A 21,369-nucleotide genomic window follows, 5' to 3' on the forward strand; every position below is an offset into this window, starting at 1 on the left:
CTGCTGGCTTTGAGGTTGGGTTAGACGTGGGCTTAGAGTCCACACTCATTTTGTCCCACCCTTATGGGGGAAATTGGTGTATCTCCTAAGCGGAGGGTCCACTGTAGGCCAGTGCCCTTTTATTTATTATTTTACTTTTGCAGTGCCACGGCATGAACATTTTTATCCCCCAAAAAGAAATCTCATGTCCATGAGCAGCCTCCGCCAAGCCCCCCGTTCTTTCCCCCACTCCTGGCCGCCACTGACCTGCTCTGTGGCCCTGCACAAGCCAAGCAGGTGCTCTGCCACCAAGCTACAACCCAGCCCTGGCCAGCACCCTTTTCATTCTCTCTGTAGCCAGAGGAAAATGAGGGTACTTAACCAAAGTACGTACCCGCCGCAGCATGGTCATCACGTTCCAATTGCTCGCCTTTGTGGAGAAACTGGTTTTTCACTCTGAAGAAGAGTGAAAAAGTTTTCAGTTTCTTTTCTTGGATTTCGGCATACTGAAATTTCTCAGTGGTGTGTGTTGGTGTGAATCTCCTTTATTTTTGTTCATTGGGTCAGCCCCTTTGATTTGGAAATTCGTGTGCTTCTGCTTAGGGGTGTTTTGATGATTCCTTCTCCGCTTCTCTTTTGGGAACCCTCAGTATTCAGAGATTGGCCCTCCCAGGCTTGTCCTTCAGATTCCCCAGAAAACACTCTTCTTTCTGTTCTTCTTTCTTTTTTTTTTTATCTTTCTCCTTTTTCTTTCATTTTTATGATTTTCTAATTTTTTAAATCATCTTTTAAACTTTTATTTAGTTCATTTTTCTGCTAACATTTTAAATTTGTAAGCACCTTTGTCCTTCAGTTTTTAAAATTTTATTTATTTATTACATAGTACCAGAGATTGAACTCAGGAGCGCTCTACCACCCAGCCCTTTGTATTTTTTATTTTGAGACAGGATCTTGCTAAATTGCTGAGGCTGTCTTGAACTTGAGATCCTCCTGCCTCAGCCTCCTGAGTCCCTGGGTTTACAGGCGTGTGCCACCACACCCAGGTCAGCTTTTTAAAAAATAGCATGGTGTTGTTTATGAATTCAGCGTCATGTTGTTTATGGGCTATTGATGGTGATGACCTTTTTGTAGTTTTATCACTGCATAGTTACTTTTGGTTTTATCTTTGAAGAAAGTGAATGATTTTCTTCAGATGCATGCAAGAGTAGGACTTCAGAAACTGATGAATAATTCTAGGATGGGACTTGTCTATGGTGGTTTTCACCTGTAGCTGCTACCTCAGGGAACCCTTGAGGTCAACTTTTTGAGCTCTTGGACCCTTCAGATTCTCCAGTAAACACTCTTACAGTCTCTGTCTACACTGAATTAGTTTAGCTTCATTTACCCACCCCCCGATCTCCAGTAAGCCATCAGTCCTGCTTGATCGCCCCAATTCAAAGTTTTTTTTTGTTTTGTTTTTTTGCCTTCTCTAATAACTGCACCTCATTTTCTGCTGGGCCATTCTCATTGCCGAGAGGGGGCTTCAGCCAACTTGATGCTTTCCAGACCCCCTTTGCCACACTTCCAGAAGGCTTGGGGCTTCAGTGCCAAGCTCAGGACCACAGAGCTTAGCAGGTTGGCGACTGGCCTTCCTGGTAGCCACCCTGATAGTCTGTCGTCTTGGGTCATCTTAATTCATTTCCCTGTCCTTCTGCTCTCTAGCCTCCTTTATTTTGTTTTGTTCTCTTTTCCTTTGACTTTGTCTTTGTGATTTACACCTATTTTTAAAAAGAAATCCTTGGATTGTTTTAGTGGGCTTCTGAAGGGAGAGGAGATATTTTTATGTATATATGAGTCCAGCCCACTCTATTTCATTATGAGTCCCCTTGCCCCCCACCCCGGGCCCACAGTAATCTGGAGATACAAGAAAGTGAACAGTGGTCAGTTGAAAACAGCTCTCTTGAGGCGGTGCTGAAGGAGGGTTGCTCTACTGCATCGACCTGGAACCAAGAGGCTAGAGCCCGCGGTAGGGTTAAGACCCTCTATTTTCTTTTCTCTCTCTCTCTTTTTAATTTTTATTTGTCCTTTTTAGATATACATGTCAGTAGAGTGCATTTTGACATACATATATGGAGTGTAACTTATTCTAATTAGGATCCCATTCTTGTGGTTGTACGTGATGTAGGGTTTCATTGGCTGTGTATTCATATATGAACATAGGAAAGTCATGTCCAGTTCATTCCACTGTCCTTCATAGTCTCAGCCCGCCTCCTTCCCTGTATTCCTCTTTGCCTAATCCACTGAACTTCTATCCTATCCCCCTGCCTTGTTGAATGTTAGCATCTGCGTATCAGAGAGAACATTCGACCTTTGGTTTTGGGGGATTGGCTTATTTCACTTAGCATGATAGTCTTCAGCTCCATCCACTTACCAGCAAAAGTCATAAAGTCATTCTTCTTTATGGCTGAGTGATATTCCAGTGTGTATATATGCCACATTTTCTTTATCCATTCATCTGTCTTGAAGAGCACCTAGATGGGTTCCATAGTTTAGCTATTGTGAATTGAGCTGCTGTAAACTTAAAATGTGGCTGTGTCACTCTCGTATGCTGATTTTAAGTCCTTTGGTTGTATACCAAGGAGGGGATAACTGGGTCAAATGGTGGTTCCATTCCAAGTTTTCTAATCAATCTCCATACTGCTTTCCAGCATAGTTGCACCAATTTTCATTCCCACCAGCAATGTATGAGTGTACCTTTTCCCCCAAATCCTCACCAGCATTCATTATTTGTATTCTTGATAGTTGCCATTCTGACTGGAGTGAGGTGGAATCTCAGTGTAGTTTTCATTGGCATTTTTCTAATTGCTAGAGACATTGAACATTTTTTTCATATGTTTATTGATCAATTGTATTTCTTTCTTTGTGAAGTGTCTGTTCAGTTCCTTAGCCCATTTATTGATTGGATAGTTTGTTTTTTTGGTGTCAAGTTTTTTTAGTTCTTTATATAGCGTAGAGATTAATGCTCTATCTGAGGTGTAGGTGACAAAGATTTTCTTCCATTCTGTAGTCCCTCTTGTCATGTTCTTGATTGTTTCCTTTTTTGTGAAGAAACTTTTAGTTTGATACCATCCTGTTTATTGATTCTTGATTTTACTTCTTGCACTTTAGGATAAGACCCTCTATTTACATTTTTTAATTAATTTATTTATTTTAATTAGGTATATATGACAGCAGAATGCATTTTGATTCATTGTACACAATTGCAGCAGAACTTTACATTTCTATGGTTGTATGTGACGTAGTGTCACACCATATGTGCACTCATACATGTACCTAGGGTAATGATGTCCATCTCATTCCACCATCTTTCCTGCCCTCATGCACCCTCCCTCTCCTCCCTCCCCTTTGCCCAAAGTTCTTCCTTTCTCATGCCTCCCCATTCCCCGTTACGGATCAGCATCCACCTATCAGAGAGAACATTCGGCCTTTGGTTGAGGTTGGCTTACTTTGTTGAGCATGATATTCTCCAACTCCATCCATTTACCTGCAAATGCCATAACTTTATTCTCTTTTAATGCTTAGTAATATTCCGCAGTTTTTTTTAATCCATTCATCTATTGAAGGGCATCTAGGTTGCTTCCACAGTTTAGCTATTGTGAATTGAGCTGCTATGAACATTGATGTGGCTGTGTTGCTATAGGATGCTGATTTTAAGTCATTTGGGTATAGACCAAGAAGTGGGATAGCTGGGTCAAATGATAGTTCCATTTCAAGTTTTCTAAGCAATCTCCATACTGCTTTCCAGATTGGTCGCACCAGTTTGCAGTGCCACCAGCAATGTATAAGTGTGCCTTTTCCCCCATATCCTCGCCAACATTTATTGTTGTCTGTATTCTTGATAACTACCATTCTGACTGTCATGAGATAGAATCTTAGAGTAGTTTTGATTTGCATTTCCCTAATTACTAAAGGTGTTGGACTTTTTTATATATATTTGTTGATCAAATGTATATCTTCTTCTGTGAAGTATCTGTTAAGTTCCTTACCCCATTTATTGATTGGGTTATTTGTGGGGGGGTTTTTGTTGGGTTGTTTTTTGGTATTAAGTTTTTTGAGTTTTTTATATATCCTGGAGATTAGTATGCTATCTGACATGTATGTGGCAAAAATTTGCTTCCAAATTTTTTCACCTCATTGATTGTGTCTTTTGCTGAGAAGAAGCTTTTTAGTTTGAGTCCATCCCATGTATTAATTCTTGATTTTATTTCTTGCACTTTAGGAGTCTTGTTAAGGAAGTCGGGGCCTAATCCAACGTGATGATGATTTGGGCCTACTTTTTCCTCTGTTAGGCACATGGTCTCTGGTCTACTTCCTAGGTCCTTGATCTACTTTGAGCTGAGTTTTATGCATGGTGAGAGATAGGGGTTTATTTTCATTTTGCTGCATATTGATTTCCAGTTCTCCCAGCACCATTTGTTGAAGACCCTCTGTTTTCTACATATTTTTTACCATATATTTTTTCCGTGCAGGTTAAGATGGTGAGGGTGTCCAGGTGCAGTTGGTCAGTGGGTAACACAAGTGGTAACTCCTAGAGTGCAGTGAATTCCACCCTGGACTACTGACCCCACTTTGTTGTTGCTTTCTGACTTTAGTGACACCACTGTTTCTCTCTTCTGTGCCCAACATCTGTCACAGGACGACGAGAGCCTGAAGCACCTCACACACGAGGAGAAGGATGTCATCCTGTTTTTTGAAGAGACTCTTGATTCCCTGGAAGATGACTTTGAGGAGCCAACCCTGTGTGACAGTGGTATTCATTGCCACTCTCCGCAGTCTCTGGAGAGCCCTTCCAGTCACTCTGAGCCTGAAGATGTCATCGATTTAGTGCAGCCAAGACCTGCAGCTGGGGACATGGAGTGCCTTCCAGAGGTGCCCCAGGAAGCAGGTGAGGGGTGAAGTACAGGTCCCTGGACCTTTTGTTTAGATGCTGGTGTTTAGGTTCCCAGATGCCGTGCGGTGTTTGCCAGCACAGCGGCTCCTGCAGCTCATCTGCTTCCACAGGGAGAAACCTCCTCTGGGTAGGTAGTCAGGTGTCTGACGCGGGAAATTCCAAAAGGACTGGAATGAGGACTGAAAAAGACATTGAAATTGGTTGAGCATATGAGTAGATTTTATTTATTTATGTATGTGTATGTGTGTGTACACATAAATGCATACACACACGGAAAGAAAGAAAATTGAAGTAGCTTCCAGGTAACAATTCTGTCTTACAATTCTGTCTTACACGGTACTTATCTTAGTGCAAGATTTTACTTCATTCTGTCACATACTTTCCAAGGTGGGAATATTTGAACTGAAAAATTCAACTCGCTCAGGAAGACAGAAAAAGATCAGAGTAGACGTCCGGGTCAGCGTCTAGTTTGTACATTTTCCTTGACTCCAAGTGGCACCAGAGGAGAGGTGTGCTTTTTCTCTGTTGAGTCCTCTGATGGCACTGGAGGGAAAGGGACGTATAGAAAGGCCTTCCTTTTTCTTTTCTTTTTTTTTTTTTTTCCCCCAGACTGAAAAAGATATTGAGGGAGGAACTAAGTGGGGAGTACTTCTGCTCCGGTTACTAGGAAATACTGCTATTTGTCACAAGCCTCTAGAAATGGGTGCATTTTTTTAAGCAAGGGTGTGTGTTACTCATAGTTTCACCTGCCACAGTTACAGATTCCCTGTAAAAATAGAGCTTGGTTTGCATCCATCTCTTCAGGGAAGAGACAATATGAATCTCGCATTTTATTACACTGCTGCTCTGCAGGATAGTTCCTAAAAGTAATATGAACCTGCTGATCCCTTGAAAATACCAGCTCACATAATTGTGCCGAAGAAAACACTTTTAGAAAATATGCCCCACATGCCCACCAGTTCTCTCACATGATATTTCATGGCAATTTTAGGTGCCTCTTCTGTGGCGGGTCTTGTGTGAGATTCTGAAGACAAAGATAAAAAGAGGAGCTGGCGGTTTTGTAGCCACAGGCCATGCAGAGAAGTGCTGTGGTCTGTGGGGCAGGCTAGCCAGGTGTCACCTGGAGCTGCCAGGAGGCATTTCTGTGCCTCAGAGGAAACAGGCGTAGCCTGTCCTTCCTCTAGAAAGATCTGCTGGGGGGTTGGTGTGCCACACAACTGTACAGCCTCTGTGTCCCATTTGTGAAGTCCCCTGAGAAGGCAGCCATTCGCCTCCGTCCCTCGCCTCAAGGTGGTGGCCTCAGAGCCTTTTTGGGCTGCTTCCCGGGCTGGCTGGTTCTTCCACTGTCGTGGCCTGGGCATTCTCAGCGTGTGGTCATGAGAATAAGAGACGTGCTCTCTCACCAGTCCAGGGTCAGGCTCTGAGGAAGTTGGCGAGTCCCTTTGAGACTCAGATTTGGGCAACAGGAATGCATGTGTTTTGTTCACATTAGGTGGAAGCTTATGAAGTTTCTCCCTCACTTTTCAGGGGCTGGACCTGTTGGGAAGGAGCACGTTGCTGTCCTCGAAGGCAGGAAACAAGACACTGAGAATTCCCAAGCACCAGCGCCCACAGGTCCTGAAGCCCTTCCTCTGCCACCTTCCCTGCCTGATGTCCCAGCCCTGGCCTACCCCAGGAGGGAGCTGCCCTCCCCTTCTCCCCCAGCAGAGCACCCAAAGCTACCCCGCTCAGTCCCTACTCCGCTTGTGATTGCTCAGAAAATCTCCGAGAAGTTGGCAGGAAATGAAGCCCTCTCCCCCACATCCCCCTCGAAGGAGGGCAGGCCTGGAGAGTGGCGGACACTGACTTCTTTAGCCTCTCGAAACGGAGACCAATTCCCCTGGCACCGACACACAGCACAGCCTGCGCCCAAGATTCACCGCTTCCCCAGCAACATCAGCGTGACCAACAGCTCTGGGAAGGACTTCAACAAGACCATCTCCAAAGCAGCCGTCAACGTTCAGGAGCGCAAAGCCCAGGTCCTGGCCAACATCAACGGCGTCTCTTTCCTCACCTCGGGGGACACAGAAGACCGGTCACCAAAGAGTGATCTCACAGAGAAGAGGAGTGTCCCTGCAGATCAGGGGACGCCCTCCTGGAGCAAGCCAGGGCTGGCCAAGGAAGCTGAAGGGCCGCGAGCAGGCGCGCAGGCCAGTGGTGGTCAGCAGTCCAGAGGTGTGCAGACAGAGCAGCCCCCAGTGCTGGCCAACGGCTTCCAGAGCATCCACGAGGTGCTGCGGAGTGAGCCCAGTCCCTTCATGTCTACTGGAAAGACCGTCACCTTCCGCCCAGACCCCACTCTTGCCAGCAAGCTTGCGCGCCAGAACGCCAGCAGGAGCTTCTGCGAGCCCCGGCCTCCAGACTGTGGCCAGGACGCCAGGAAGCGGGCAGGCTCTCTCCCCAGAGCAGTGGGGTTCAGGCCCCAGGGCATCACTGTGCAGTTCTCTGGCCGGGGCTCCACAGAGGAAGCTCGGCGGGAGGCCCTGCGCAAGCTCGGGCTACTGAAGGAGAACTTGTGATGGGGACTAGCCTGGGGATCACCGAAGGCCCCCTGCCCGCTCCCTCAGCAGGATGGCTAAGACACCTGCTTATTCCCCTCCCTGAAAAGGGGGTGAAATGAAACAGTGATGGGCCCTCTCGGGCCTGCAAATTCAGGACCTGGTTGGCCTGAAATGCACATGTGAAGAGCAGGACCTGGGGGCCCAGCAGCTGTGGCCCTATGAGGAGGGGAGCCAGAGACGCTGGGCCTGGGAAGTCCCGCAGGGGAGCAAGGAATTCTGCGAGAGCCTGGACCCATATCTTTTCACCTTCCTTTTTCTAAGGTCTCAGAGAATAAACTTTTAAGTCCTGATGGCTTCCATGATTTGTAAATGCCATATGTTTTTAGAATTGGGAGGGGGGAATTGGCCCGAGTGCCTCAGCTAGCCTTTTATCCTAAGTGGAGGACATGAAAGCCAGTTTAGATCTCATCCTCAGGATTTTCACCTCCTCTTCTAAGAAAATTAAGAAGAAAAGCTTGTTAAATTTTTCATAGTTTCATAATATACTTTTTTTTGTCCCTTTGTTTAGTTTTAAAGTATGAAAGATGAAACATCACCTGGGTATATTTTTGTTTCTGGATCCACTTGGTTTTCCCAGTTTAATTGAAAATTGAAATGAAATCTTCACAGTATGATTCACTATCATTTTGAGGTGTGAGAGTCAAATAGGTAGATTTTTGGAAAGGATGGTGTATGAGTCTGTGTTGTGTGTATATATGTACATACTATATGTTGACATATAATAGGCATTGTGTGTATATACACGCACATTTGTTAGTCCGTAAATATAAACTTCTGAAAACCCTGCTATGTAGCAACCAGCACTTCTCCTGATGGACACAGCCCCCTCAGCATTACCATGGATGACACAAGAAATCCTTACTTCCTAATATGGAAGTCTTCTAAGGCCATGTGTCCATATTTTGGTGAACTAAAAGTACTTTTTCCTCAACGGTGTGTTGTTCTGTTCCCAATTAAGGTAATGTTTCCTGCTTCCAAAGAAGCAAGATGGTTCCTGTTTTATTAAAGAACATTTTTAAAATATTAATCTTATTTATCAACCAATTCGAGTTTTGAGTGCTCCACGATATCTAGGAAACAGAAGATTCTGAAAGATTCCCGATTGAACATGTTCCATGAGCAACATCTCAGGATGCATTTAAAAGGGAAAAAACCCGGGAACTAGGTTAGGCAGCGTGAAAAGAACTGTTTTTCTCCCAGGCCACGCTGGGTTGTAGCCACGAGCATTATCATCTAGACTATTTAAGGTCTGAGTCTGAAACTTCTAAAAATAGACAGGGAAGGGCTGCCCTGCACAGTCACACCCTGGTGTGTCCCCACCAGCTCCCTCACAGAGCCCGTCTCTTTCCTGCTGAGTATTACTGGATCCAGGCTTGACACGTGCGGGAGGGTGTGTTCCTGGTATTCCGCCGGTCTTGGAAGTTACAGTAAACAAATGATGATGGTTTTTTCCTTAGAACCTCAGTATTTAGCATCTTGTTCAGCTCTTATCCTGATGAAATAATCTCATAGATTCTTTTTTTTTTTTTTTTTTTTTAATATTTATTTTTTTTAGTTATCGGCGGGCACAACATCTTTGTTTGTATGTGGTACTGAGGATTGAACCCGGGCCGCACGCATGCTAGGCGAGTGCGCTACCGCTTGAGCCACATCCCCAGCCCTCTCATAGATTCTTGATCTTGATTTAAGTAGGTGTGTTAATCTTACAGCTTTTAAAAGTGCTTATTTTAATTTTACACCTGTTTATGTTGTCTTTGTTTAGAGGATTCGTGAGAGTTTCCTTTTTACAAAGTGAGATGCCATATAATGTTCAGTAACTGAGAGTCTTGACACAGCTAATGTTTTTAAAATCCTTTAAATATGAGGATTTTTTTTCTTTTTATCTTGTCCTATGATTTTGTTGTGAACAGGGTGAACTTGACTGTATATTAGTATATTTGTTTGCATAATGACATTTTTGAAAAACAAATTTTAGTTTTTATCTTTCATATAAGCAACTTTTTAATATTATACACTATATTCCCAATGATTTTCTTTTAAATGATTATGTTTTCCTTCTATTTATTCATGTTTTTATTGTTTCATAATTATACTATTAATATACCCGCTTCTCGTGCTCAGAACCCTAGTGACTAATGCTCTATGTTTTGTAAGAGGTTCAAAAGACAGCTGCTAATGGCCTACCTGTATTTTATTTATATATATATATATATATATATATATATATATATATATATANNNNTATATATATATATATGTTTTGTGTGTGTGTGTGTGTGTGTATAAAATCATGTTAACAAAAAGTCTTGATTGCTGAGGGGCGTTAGTTTCCTTGCCATAACTACATGATGTGACATTCTTAAAGCCATCCTGTTCAAGGTAATTTAAAGGACCATATTTCAAAGCCAGATTGTAATGAAAAGGAAAGATGAGTCCAAAGTGCCCAGTTTCTTTTCAAGTAATGCTTGCAAATGAGTCTCCACTTTATAAAATTCTTTCTTGATACTTAAAAATCAAGCAAAAAAATAACCTTTGCTTTTAGGAGCATGTGTACAGATGCCCAAACTAGAGTCTCTTCTGTAAATAGTACTTCCTTGCAGTTACCAGAATAAAGGGATTTGCTCCAGTTCTCACGTCCTCCTTATCTTCTCTGATATTTTGTTCCTAATGTTCATACTTATCTTCACAAAACTGGCAGGAAGTTTGATCTTTGCTTTTTTCTCTCCTTCCCTGAGCTCATGTTCTCCTGTGAAGCTGGTTGAGGAAGAAAGGTCCAGGGGAGAGGTGGTTTCTGGGATGCTAACCCTCAGGAATTTTGAGGCACTGTTGTCTGGTGTTTAACAGTAGAGCCCTCTGCTTCAGGCGTCTTGACCTGATGCAGATTCACCTGGTGGAAGGCTCATGTCCAGGGCTCGGAGCCTAAGGTGCCTTCTTCCTCCCTCCCCTTCTCAGGCTGCACAGCGGGCTTGACTGCTGGGGAGTCTCCAGTCCACTCCTGGTGGGTAGCTCCCACTGTAGGACCCTGATGGAGTTGATAAATAGGCCTATGGAACCCTTAGCATTGATATTTTTAAGAAAATGAGAAATCCCTTTTTAAAATCCCATGGCCCTCGTGGTGAGGATCCAACCTTTCAGAGGACTCAGTGGTGATGTAAGAAGTCAGTTCTCTAATGTTTATTAAAGAGGAAGAGAGAGAAATCAGATAAATCTGACAACAGTTTACTCTTATCAAAAATGTGTGACTGCTGTGTTAATGTTTTCCTGGTGGCACCTGACAACAAAGGCACTGTTTGGGTATTTTATACTTGACATGGCAAGAGGAATAAACATTTTTTTTTTTTTTTGCCTCTGGGTTCTTAAACTTCTGTCAGCCAGTAATGGTGTCCTCTGGATGAATCTCAGCAGCCTTGTTTCTCTTGTCCCCAGCCAGGGCTGCTGGCGGGCAGGAGGAAGGGGCGGAGTCGAGGGGAATGTTCACCTGTGAGCAGTTCAGGTTCTCACTGAAATGACAAGTTACCAAACAGGTTTTGTCTTCTCTTCACAACAAGGCTTTTTTCCCTGCTTTAAAGTATGGGGAACAAATCCCCATATCCTTCTAATCTACTAGTTGGACAAGCCCTGCTTTCAGACATCTGAGAAAGGAAGACAGCGAAGCTGCCACCACCTGGAAAAATCTTTGTAACTGAATTTGAAAAGAGGCAGCCGGGAGCCCTGCTTAACACCTGCCCCTCCACCTTCCCGCAAGTCCCCTCCAACATCACCTGTTCTCTCTAAGCAGAAGAGCCCTGTTGGGTGGTGCTCCCTCATCTGCAGAAGAGGCCTGAGGCCACCCCCACACTTTGCAGTCTAGAAACAGTCCTTGTGTGTGACAGTTGAAGTCCTTCTAAAAGGTCCCTCTATTTAGAAAAATGACAAAACCACCCTACACATTCCCAATTCATAAGAAGTGCCAATCACTCGGGTCACAGCAGTCTTCACTCTCCCTCATGGTGACTGTCCTGGCAGGGCTGGAAAGGGTTTCCTTTAGCCAGCTTCTTACCTCCTGTTTAACACCAGCTGAAAGCGGGGACATGGTGACTTCCAATAAGGACCAAGAAGCGTATGTGGCCCATGTGGTGTCCCCAGCCTACGGCAGGAAGCAGTGCCCCTGTAGTGCTGTCCTGCCCCCTCATATATCTGCCCTGGGGTCTCCCAGGCCTTTTGTGCTTTGGTGATCTACAACCAGGTGGGTCAGAGGCCTCCTTGCTGCTTTGTGGGGTGAGGTTAATTTGGGTTTCCCCGATTCCCGAGACAGCCTTAAAAGCCTGAAGCCAGCCCCTCCCACTGAACCTCACTGCTGAGGTCCATGAAGCACTTGGAAAGTGAAGCCCACTCAGGTTGTAAAGGGCCTCAGGGCCTCTTTTCTGGGTCGTGGGCCAGCCAGTTTGTAGGTTCAGGGTCTACAACCCCCCCAGCCCCGTGCTGGCTGTCAAGGTGGTGACGGTGACTGTCCCGCCCTAGCTGCGGATCAGGATTCACATTTGGAAGCTGAGGCTCATGGAACTTAGTCACTGGCACGCAGGTCACACTTCATAAACTTTAACCTCAGAGCATTTGTGTGTGAAGCAAAGCTGCCAAGTGTAGTGACCTAAATTCTGGAAATACCTTTCAGGGGTGGGGCTGGATAGACAGGAATCCATGGCAGGCCAACGGCTCCTGTGCCTGAGTGCGAGCTCCCTCTTTGGAATGGCCTGTCTGACCTCAGTCCTGGTGCCTCTGATTCTGTGCTGTCGTCACCTTGCTTCTTACCTTGGGGGGTCACGACATGCGGCCAGATCTGCCCTTATCACTGAGGATGGCTTCGGGTCTCTGGGACCTTTGTGCCATGACAAAGTCCTGCCAGAACTGATAGCCATTGCAGCTGGCTGTGGTGCTAAGTGACAAGGGTCTCTTCAGCGTGCAGTTAGTTCTCTTGTCCGAAAGTTGCCTGCTCCTTTTTCTTGGCCATTTATTTAGTATCACAGCATCTGAATTTGGGGAAGATGACCTCTGCCTTGTGAGGACAATTTTCGGAGTGAAAAGGTGGAAGGAAGAGGCCCCCCCCACACACACACACACACACAGGCAGACGCCCTATCAGCCCAGGCGCCCCTGGCCTGGGTCTTGCCTTCTAAACTCAGAGCTGCGGGGATACTTGACCATGGACTCCACGTGTTGGTTGAAGTTTTCTGTAAGGCTCTTTACTTTTCAGTCCAATCTTAAAGGTAAAAAGAAAAATGTTTATCCTGTAAAACATCTGGTGGAAGTGGGATGGTGAAAGGAAAAATATTGTTTTGAGCCAGGCACGGTGGCGAATGCCGATAATCCCAGCAGCTCAGGAGGCTGAGACAGGAGGATCATGAGTTCAAAGCCAGCCTCAGCAATGGTGCTAAGCAACTCAGTGAGACCCTGTCTCTAAAATAAAGTAGAAAATAAGGCTGGGGATGTGGCTCAGTGGTTGAGTGCCCCTGAGTTCCATCCCCAGTAACACCCCCCAAAAAAAAAATTGCTTTGAAACTTTTTAAGACAGGATTTCAACGTTGTTGAAGTTGACCTTGAACTTGTGACCCTCCTGCCTCAGCCTCCTGAGTCACTGGGATTACAGGCCTGTCTACCACATCTGGTTTGACACTTGTTTTCTTCATTTTTGAAGCTGGGAGGTGAGCCAAGTGGTATAGACTATGACAACATCCTCTTGTTCAGCAAACCCTTGTGTCCTTCACATGTGGTGGATGCTGAGAGCAGCAGCTGGCCATCATCTCCATTCCTGTGACCACCTGCCAGTGGGACTACATGGTGCTCACACTCACAGGTAGCTTGTCTTCAAAAGGGCCTCTGGGGACCATCGCTTCCATCACACTGGTTGACTAGGCCGCAGACTCCCTGTTTCCGGCCCCTTCACTGATGCTACCTAAGCTGAGCAGGGCCATTGCCTCCCAGCCTTCTCTCCTCCTGAGTGTGGAGGGGGCTGAGTCTCCTTGGTGTCATCAAGAAGAGGAAGGGTGCTTTGCCACCTTGTTTCTCTTCTACAGAGCTTTTCTTGCCTCCCACGGTGTTACCTGATATGTAGTTATTTCCACTATTAGGGATGAGGGACTGGTCTATAGGGATAAGAAAAGACAGATGGAGATTGTGACATTTTGAAGCCAGGAAAGAGCCCTGCAGTGGGTGGAGTGGCGTCTTTGAAGAGGAAAGGAGGCGGGTGTGTGCCAGGCCTGAGCAGGCCTGTGGCAGGGCCAGAGCTCCCTGAGCCCAGAGCCTGCAACCTCTTGCCGTGGGGGATCCAGTTCAAGGCAGGTCCTTTGGCTCCATCTGTCTCCCTCCCTCCCCTCAGGACTTGGTTCTGGAACCTGGAATTGCCAGTTTCCAACACCCCTGCATGCAGGGCTCCTACGCACAACACAGCTACCCTGGGCTGGCCGGGGATTGCCCAATCTGCTCCTTGGCAGCCCTTTGAAGTCGTGGCTGTTACTGGAAAGACAACCAGGCCTCCATGGAAAGTCCACAGACCTGACTCCAACCAAGTAGCCTGCCTCAGCCTGGGTCTCCACCCAGGGGCAACCTGGCTCTGGGAAGGAGCTGGGATGAGGAGGTATGTCATTTTAAGTTCCTAACACTAGATCCATTATGACACGACTGCAGTGTACACTGGCAGTGCCCCTCCTATCCTGTCATAAATAATTATAATTCTGCCAGTATTTGGAAGCCACACCGCTTACGTTTTTGCTCAATTCTGCTGGAATGTGTCTACTCTCAGTGGAGCATCTACCTTGCCTTGAGAGGTTCAACTCGTGGTCCAGTAATGTTACTAATGTTTAAATTAATTTCTGTAGATTCTTTCTAAGAATAATTAGCATCAGAGCTGATATAGGTCATAATGGACAAAAAAATCCAAACAATTTTTCCTTTGATATCAAAATGTTTTCTCAGCTCAATCATCTATCTGTCTCATACTATCTTGACTTTGCCTTTTCTAAACATTAGATCTCCCTGATTTATTTTTCTCCTTAGAAAGCAACTCTGCTGGATCTTAGATTCCACATAGAAACCTGGAACACTTTCTGGGGAGTGGAGAAGAGATGGCTGGAAAGAGGCTAAACCTAGAAATGAATGTGGAGGATTGGCAAGGCTTAAAGGGCTGTTGTGCTCGATAATTCTGTGAGGTTACAAGGAGAGGGGTTTGAGTTCAATACAGAGAACTGCCTGGCATTTTGACCGCTTGGCATGGAAGGAGCTGTGTGTGTGAGCCTGAACTCCCACCATCGGGGGGCAGAGACCTGCTGTGCTCTGGGAGAGCAATTGTGCTCAGTGACCAGTCTGTGTGTGACCCTCCAAGTACTGCCATCTGCTGAGGTTGGCATAGAACAGGCTCTGTCACATCCCTGCCTGTGATTGCCTTCTCTGAGGGTCTTGCCTTCTCTGAGCCTCTCTTCCTTCACCTGAAAATGCGGGGTGAGCTGTGCTTACCTTTCAGGGTCCTGGTGAGGCCTAAATGGGGTTGCACATGTGGAGCGCCTAGTGGGAGCCTGGCTCATACCTCCATCACCGCTTGGGATTTCCTGCAGTAGCAGGAGTGGCAGTTCACTCTCGCATCCCCTGAAGGTCTCATTCCTGCACGGAGCCAGTGGGTCCCGGCCTTCTGCTTAGAGACACAGAAAGCCGGATTTAGATTTCAGTTCCACCGCATGCTGAGCAACAGGGTTTGCCCACTTTCTAAAAATATGTGTCCAGGTTTATTTTCCTTCTCCAGGGTTCTGGCTTCCTGCTCAGAAACACAGCATCACAGGAAGCTGTCCATCTGAGCTCACACTTCCCCACGTCTCCTGTCCTTGCCTGTGGAGGACACAGCTCTTCCCAGAGCTGGTCTCTCTCTGCACCTCCCTCCCAGGCCTCCTCCTGAGGAGGTAGCACCACTCAGCCAGGCCCAACAAGAACACTGGGGGATTGTCCTGCCAAAGCCCCTGGGCCGCCTGGGGCTGACAGGAAGGAAGTGCTTGTCTGAGTTGCTGGGCTGGCAGGGTGCTGCCCCTGACGTGCTACCATACACGGCACATTCTGTGCAGAGGAAGGCAAGTCTGGGGCTGAATGGAGGCCACTCTGACCTCTTAGAGGTGTGCCCTTTCAGCCAGAGTCTTCAAAGTAGAAGGGATGACCCAGCCCCCACCATGGGGCAGAAGGCCCTCCAGAGCTGCAGTGCCCTTCCTTCCCAGTGCCATCTGACCCTTCTTTGCCCCCAAGTCACTCTCTCCCAGACCATCCTGCCCCAAGCCAGGGCTCTTTCCAGAAGGGAAAAGCAGACTCCACCATCCTAACTCCCAGAATATCACCTGGATTCTCCACAGCCTCTTCTAGTTAGACCCTTGCAGGCTTTCCTAGAACTCTATGCCACCTGGTGCTAAGAGAGGGCAGTCTCGTAGGAAGACCCGAACTCGGTTCCACCTCAGCTCTCACTGGTCATGTGTCTTACCCAGGTAAGAGATGTCAAAAGACTGAATGAGCACAGACGTGTAAAACCTGTGACAACTGTAAGGCTCATGTAGTCTAGGCAATGGTTCTCGATCATATTTCCTGCTGGCAGAGTAAACATCATGGGGGAATTTGTTAGAGAAGCAAATGATCAGACTCACTGAGATCTAATGGGTTGAAGCCTCTGGAGGTGGGAGCCCTTGGTGTGATTCTGACACATGGGGCCAGCACACAGAAAGCAGAGCCCTCTTCTAAGGTGTACAGCAGGAGAACTACCCTCAGGTGCAGAATGGGTGTAGATCCGCTGCTATACTATCTTTGCACCCCCAGTACCTAGTGGGGCATCTGGCACATAGTAGGTGGCCAAGATAGTGAGTAAGAATAGCTCAGAAGTCTTACAATAAGTATATGTTCCTCTCATAAATTTAGAAAGAAGATAGTCTGGTTTGAGGGGGACAAAAAGAAGATAGTCTGGTTTGAGGGGGAAAGAGTAGACAGGGCTGCTTTCTTTGTCCTGAGCATGTCAGGGAGATGATCAGTGGGGACCCTGGACCAGACTAGAGCCAGCCCGCACTTCCTGCATCCTTGGTACATGACTTCTGGGTCTTCCTTGAGGGATCAACAGTGGTCAGCCCTTCATGGATTCATCCTACAGGCACTTGAGCACCTAATCTGTGCCATCCTGGTGACTGAAGACACAATTGTGAGCAGGACATTCAGGTCCCACCCTTCCTAAGCCTGCATTAATACAAGAAGCCAGGTAGACCCACTGATTTTGAGAAGGTATGACCCTATGTGAAAGGGATAATACGGGGGGTGGGGGGGGGGCTCCAGGACAGAGGTCAGAGAAGAGGGCTTAGTTGAGACTTGAAGACAAGCAGGAGCCAAAGGAACCAAAAGGCGAGAGGGTGTGTTTGAGCAGAGGGCACAGCGTGCGCAGACCCAGGGCAGGTCAGGAGGAAATGCTGGTTGGGAGAAGAGGGTGGTTGAGGGCTGTCCGTCTCCACAGGCACCAGCTAAAATACTGAGCCAGGCGGGAGCCCTAGAGGGAGAAGCACAGGCCCTGCCCACACAGACCCCACACTTCTATAATAGTCATTCAGCAAACACTTGGGCACCATTCTATACACGGAGGACACAGTGAAATCCGAGCAAAACAAAGCCAGAGCCTACTCTGGAGCTCTTCCTGGTGGTGCACCTAGACAACAAGGCAAGAGTAGCACTGCAGGGAGAGGGTAAGCACAGGTCATGGGTGGAACTCCTGACCAGGAGAGGACAGGTGGGGCCGAGGAAGTGGAGGCCAGGGTCACCACCACGGAATCAGGAGTCAGGAATGCACCGACTCACGCCTCAAGTCACCCCACCACTCGGGGCTCTGTGACTTCAACCTGATGGGTTTCAATGTCCTGGTTTGCAATCAAAGCCAGGGAGAATAGCCAGGCTTTCAGGGCAGGAAGGAACAAGAAGAAAATACTACGCCTATCCCACGGTACTACGCAGTGTCTACCCGAGGCCTACTGCGCTGCCCGGACCCTCGTGCCTGCCTCACCATCCGCACACAGCAAAGGTTAGTGGAGCTGAGCTGAAGCTTCTGCAGCTGAGAGCAGGGAGCCTGGTTTGTGTGGCTTGGCATTTGGGACCTAAGTTCTGTGCCCTAAAAACATCATTTCCCAAGCTGGTTCTCTGTCTGTCCAAGTCCCAGATCTGGTCCAGATTAAGTACAGAGGGAAGCAGTAAATGACAGGGCCAGAGGGGTGCTTGTGGGCCAGGCTAATAACACTTAATGGGAGGCTGAATCCCAGCCACCAGCCACCCTGGCTGGCCCTCTAATGACAGACTTTGGTGGGTGGCCTCCCGCCGGAGGTGGTTGCCTTTAGAGGCATGGCCAGGAATGGGCCCTGTGAGATATCCTCTGAAATGGGGCCTTAAACAAAACCCACCTTGGATTCAGACTTTATTCCATATTTCTGAAAGTGTGTAGGAGGGAGGACTGGGAATGAAGATGGGCTGGATCCTGGCCCAGATTGCCTCCCATCTCTGGCTCCTCCTTGGACTAGCAGGATAGACGAGGCCACTCTGTGGTAATAGATAGACCTGTGATCTCAGTGGCTTAAATAAATAAAAGTTTATTTTACTCATAGCCACTATTCAGGGCAGGCATCTCTTCTCCATCAGGTGGCTTCATTAGCAAGAGCCCATGGCTAGAATGTCCCCCTAAATTCATGTGTTGGAAACATCATCCCCAGTTCAATAGGGTTGGGAGGCGGGGCCTAATGGTAGGTGATGAGGTCACAGGGCTCCACCCTCACAAATGGATTAATGTCATATTATGACTGGTTTTGTTATAAAGACTTCAACCCCTTTTGCCTGCTCTTACACATTCTTTGGCCATGTGACATTTCCACCATGTTATGACACAGCAGGAAATGTAGCCCCTTGATCTTGGACTTCTCAGCATCTGAAACTTCAAGCTAAACAAACTCTTATTGGTTATAAATTAACCAGGCTATGGTGTCCTATTACAGTAGCACATAACAGACTAAGACATTGGGGTCCCCAGTGTCCCTGCAGCAAGGAAGGAAGAGATTGAGAGGGTCTCATGAGCAGTATTTGAAGGCCAGGCCTGAATGTGGCTGATATCTTTCCTACCACATATCACTGGACTGGACTCATCACGTGGCCACACCCAACTGCAAGAGGACCAGGAAGTCAGTCCCCTCTAGGACGGGGAGTGGGCAGTGGTATGTTGATAAGTATTTCACAACTCTCTCTAGAAAAGCATTTGTGTACATATATACATAAGAGTGTTTCCTACAAATTTTACTGGTAGAAAGGATGTGGAGCACACCATTTACAATACTCCACATTGTAAATTCTGTGTAGCTAACTGATTCTCATGGATATTGTTCATTGCTTTTGGTCAAACTCTTATAGTCAGACATGATTTGACAAATGGACTTGCGTAATTGGCTAACTTTTTTCCTTTTAAATTCATTGTCCGTAAATCTGATGTGTGATCTGCTGGCAAACCATTTCTCCTCTTCACACTAATTGTGTTTATTAAATGGAAACCTTGTTTGGCTTGAGCAGTATGCAGTCAGAACTTGACTCATTTGTCAATGACATGAACAACTTCTTTGCTAAATCAGGTCATACTTTTCAAGTGCTAGAAAAATATTTCCTTGATTTTTAAAAAAATTTTTTAGTTACAGACGGACACTGCCTTTATTTTGTTTATTTATTTATATGTGGTGCTGAAGATTGAACCCAGTACCTCACACGTACTAGGCAAGTACTCTACCACTGAGCCACAACCCCAGCCCTCCTTGATTTGTTATTCACAAGATAATGGCTCAGGCATGGTATGCTTTTAAAGTTTAATCTGCATTACTAACAATTTCTTTCTTACATCACTTTCTGAAGTATAGGCCCATCAACAAAACAGTAAGTCAGCCCTGATTATACAGCATTTGCTAATTACAAAAGTGTAACTGTTCCCACCAGGGCAAATCTTCCAACCCAAAAGCATTGAACTCAAGAGTTGGGAAGAGACTGCAGTAGTAAACCATATATGGTTTTCAGCTATACAGACACCATACTCATCACGTCAAGAGCACAGGAAACAATATAGTTGGGAAGTGATTACATAAATGTAGAGTATTTATTACCTTTGTCTTTAAATTATTTAATTGAAAGCTCAGATCATTTCATTTGGAAATGATAACTATGTTTAACAACTGGCTTGTAAAGTTCTTAAAAATGTACCAGACTGCCCAGCCAGGACAAGTCAGCAGTAGCCCATCACTGGGGGACAGGTGAGAGAAGATGAGGGTTGGGGGTCTGCCTGATCCAAGTAAAAGGATTACACTGGAGTGAGTTATTCTGGAAAGAACATGAAACACAGTGCAGAGCCAGCGGGTAGCAAGGGCTGAGTAAATAGGGAGTATGACATTAGCTGGTGACTGTGTTTTCCTAGCTTGGCCACATAGCCTTGCTTGGCCAGGACAGTCCTAGTTTATACTATTGTTTTAGAAACACCACACTTGGGGTATAAGTTATATGGATTCCTTATAATAGTTGAAGAGTCATGGCTCTCCAGGTCCCCAGGACCCTGGCTGAAGAGGGAATGGGGCTGGGAAGGCTGGCTGGTGAATAGTGAGGCCATCGGAAGGGAGAGGACAGGGGTATAGGAGGAAGGGAAGATGGTAGCATACCTGGGAAGTTGGAATGAGGAGAGGCAGGCACAGGGGAAATGCTGTCCAGGGAGGAGCTGAGCTAGGCAGGTTGGCCTTCTCTAGGGGGACAAGGGAACCCACCTTCTCTGACAACTGATGGTGTCTGTTATTCATTTTGGTCTCACAGAGCTGGATGGAAAGAAGAAAAAAAAAAATACACCTGAAATGCAAGTGATTTGGCCCCCAGCTTTCTTTTTTCTTTTTTACTATCGGGGATTGAACCCAGAGGCACTCAACCACTGAGCCACATCCCCAGCCCTTTTTTTGTTTTATTTTGAGACAGGGTCTTGCTAAGTTTCTTAGAGCCTTGCTAAATTGCTGAGGCTGGCTTTGAACTTGCAATCCTCCTGCCTCAGCCACCTGAGTCACTAGGATTACAAGTGTGTACCACTATGCCTGACTTGGCCCCCAGCTTTCTGACATAGGGAAGAGAAAGGAAGGACTGGTGGCAGTAGGGGGTCAAAATCCCCCACCTTGCCATCTCCTATAGGAGGCCTAGAGTTCCTAAGCCTCCAGTGCAGAGCCTCCCAGGTGAGTCTCCCCAGAGACTGGAGTCTGTGGCCAGCTCATGTCACCCACCATCCCAGCCAGCAACTCCAAAGCTGATTCTGTCCCAATCCTCCCAGCCTTGTTTCCCGTCCATGGGGACAGGGCCAGGAGGCAGTTCAGAGCCAGGTCTCAGGCTTTTCACTTCCTGCTGCCCACTTGCAGATACTCGGATGCAGTGGTCAAGGCCAGCCACTTCCTGGCAACTCAGCCCAGCAACCTGACCCTGAAACCCAATGTTCTGAAACCTTCACGAGCCTTCAACCTTGACTAGAAAAGCCAGAGAAGCCAGGAACATTCCTTGGTGTTACAGAACGAGGAGACCAAGACTCTCCAGGGTGCTTGTCCTTTACGGCAGCACTTCATAAAGAGAAAGGGAAAGAGAAGACCTCTAAGTGCTATTTCAAGGACTCACTCTATGCATATCCACGTATCTGTCTGTGGACCTATTTAATCCTCCCTTCAACCCTGTGAGGTAGGTTCCACTGGAGGGCAGGTAGGCAGCCTCTGGAATCTGAGTGTCACCTCTGAGATGTATACCCAGGCAGCCTCACTCTTTACCATGGCACTGAACTGCCTTCCCCCAGGGGATCTT

General features: G+C 46.7%; 1 protein-coding gene and 2 long non-coding RNA genes across 5 annotated transcripts in view; 1 reads left to right on the plus strand and 2 right to left on the minus strand.

Moving 5' to 3' along the window:
* The window catches only part of Proser2 (proline and serine rich 2), a 31,856-nt gene extending 23,201 nt beyond the window's left edge, over positions 1 to 8,655 (plus strand). The window contains exons 3-4 of the mRNA XM_048812657.1: positions 4,654 to 4,903; positions 6,437 to 8,655. Of these exons, the coding sequence (XP_048668614.1) occupies positions 4,654 to 4,903; positions 6,437 to 7,467 (1,281 nt within the window). The 3' untranslated portion in view covers positions 7,468 to 8,655. The remainder of the gene's footprint in view (positions 1 to 4,653; positions 4,904 to 6,436) is intronic.
* Positions 8,656 to 10,668: 2,013 nt separating this feature from the next.
* LOC125619563 lies at positions 10,669 to 12,917 on the minus strand. Its single transcript, XR_007351098.1, has 2 exons — positions 12,298 to 12,917; positions 10,669 to 11,009 (listed from the first exon to the last, which is right to left on the minus strand). It is a non-coding gene; the product is annotated as an uncharacterized LOC125619563 (long non-coding RNA).
* Positions 12,918 to 12,950: 33 nt separating this feature from the next.
* Positions 12,951 to 21,369, minus strand: part of LOC107150235 — a 33,137-nt gene continuing 24,718 nt past the window's right edge. For 2 of the 3 annotated variants that reach the window (XR_007351099.1, XR_001504556.2), the window contains 2 exons: positions 20,208 to 20,357; positions 12,951 to 15,166 (listed from right to left, as the gene is read on the minus strand). This is a non-coding gene — a long non-coding RNA (uncharacterized LOC107150235). Of the gene's footprint in view, positions 15,170 to 20,207; positions 20,358 to 21,369 lie in introns of all 3 variants that reach the window. The other variant, XR_001504559.2, reaches the window with a different exon arrangement.

The sequence above is a fragment of the Marmota marmota genome, unplaced genomic scaffold (assembly GCF_001458135.2).
Source record: "Marmota marmota marmota unplaced genomic scaffold, marMar, whole genome shotgun sequence".
NCBI lineage: Eukaryota > Metazoa > Chordata > Mammalia > Rodentia > Sciuridae > Marmota > Marmota marmota.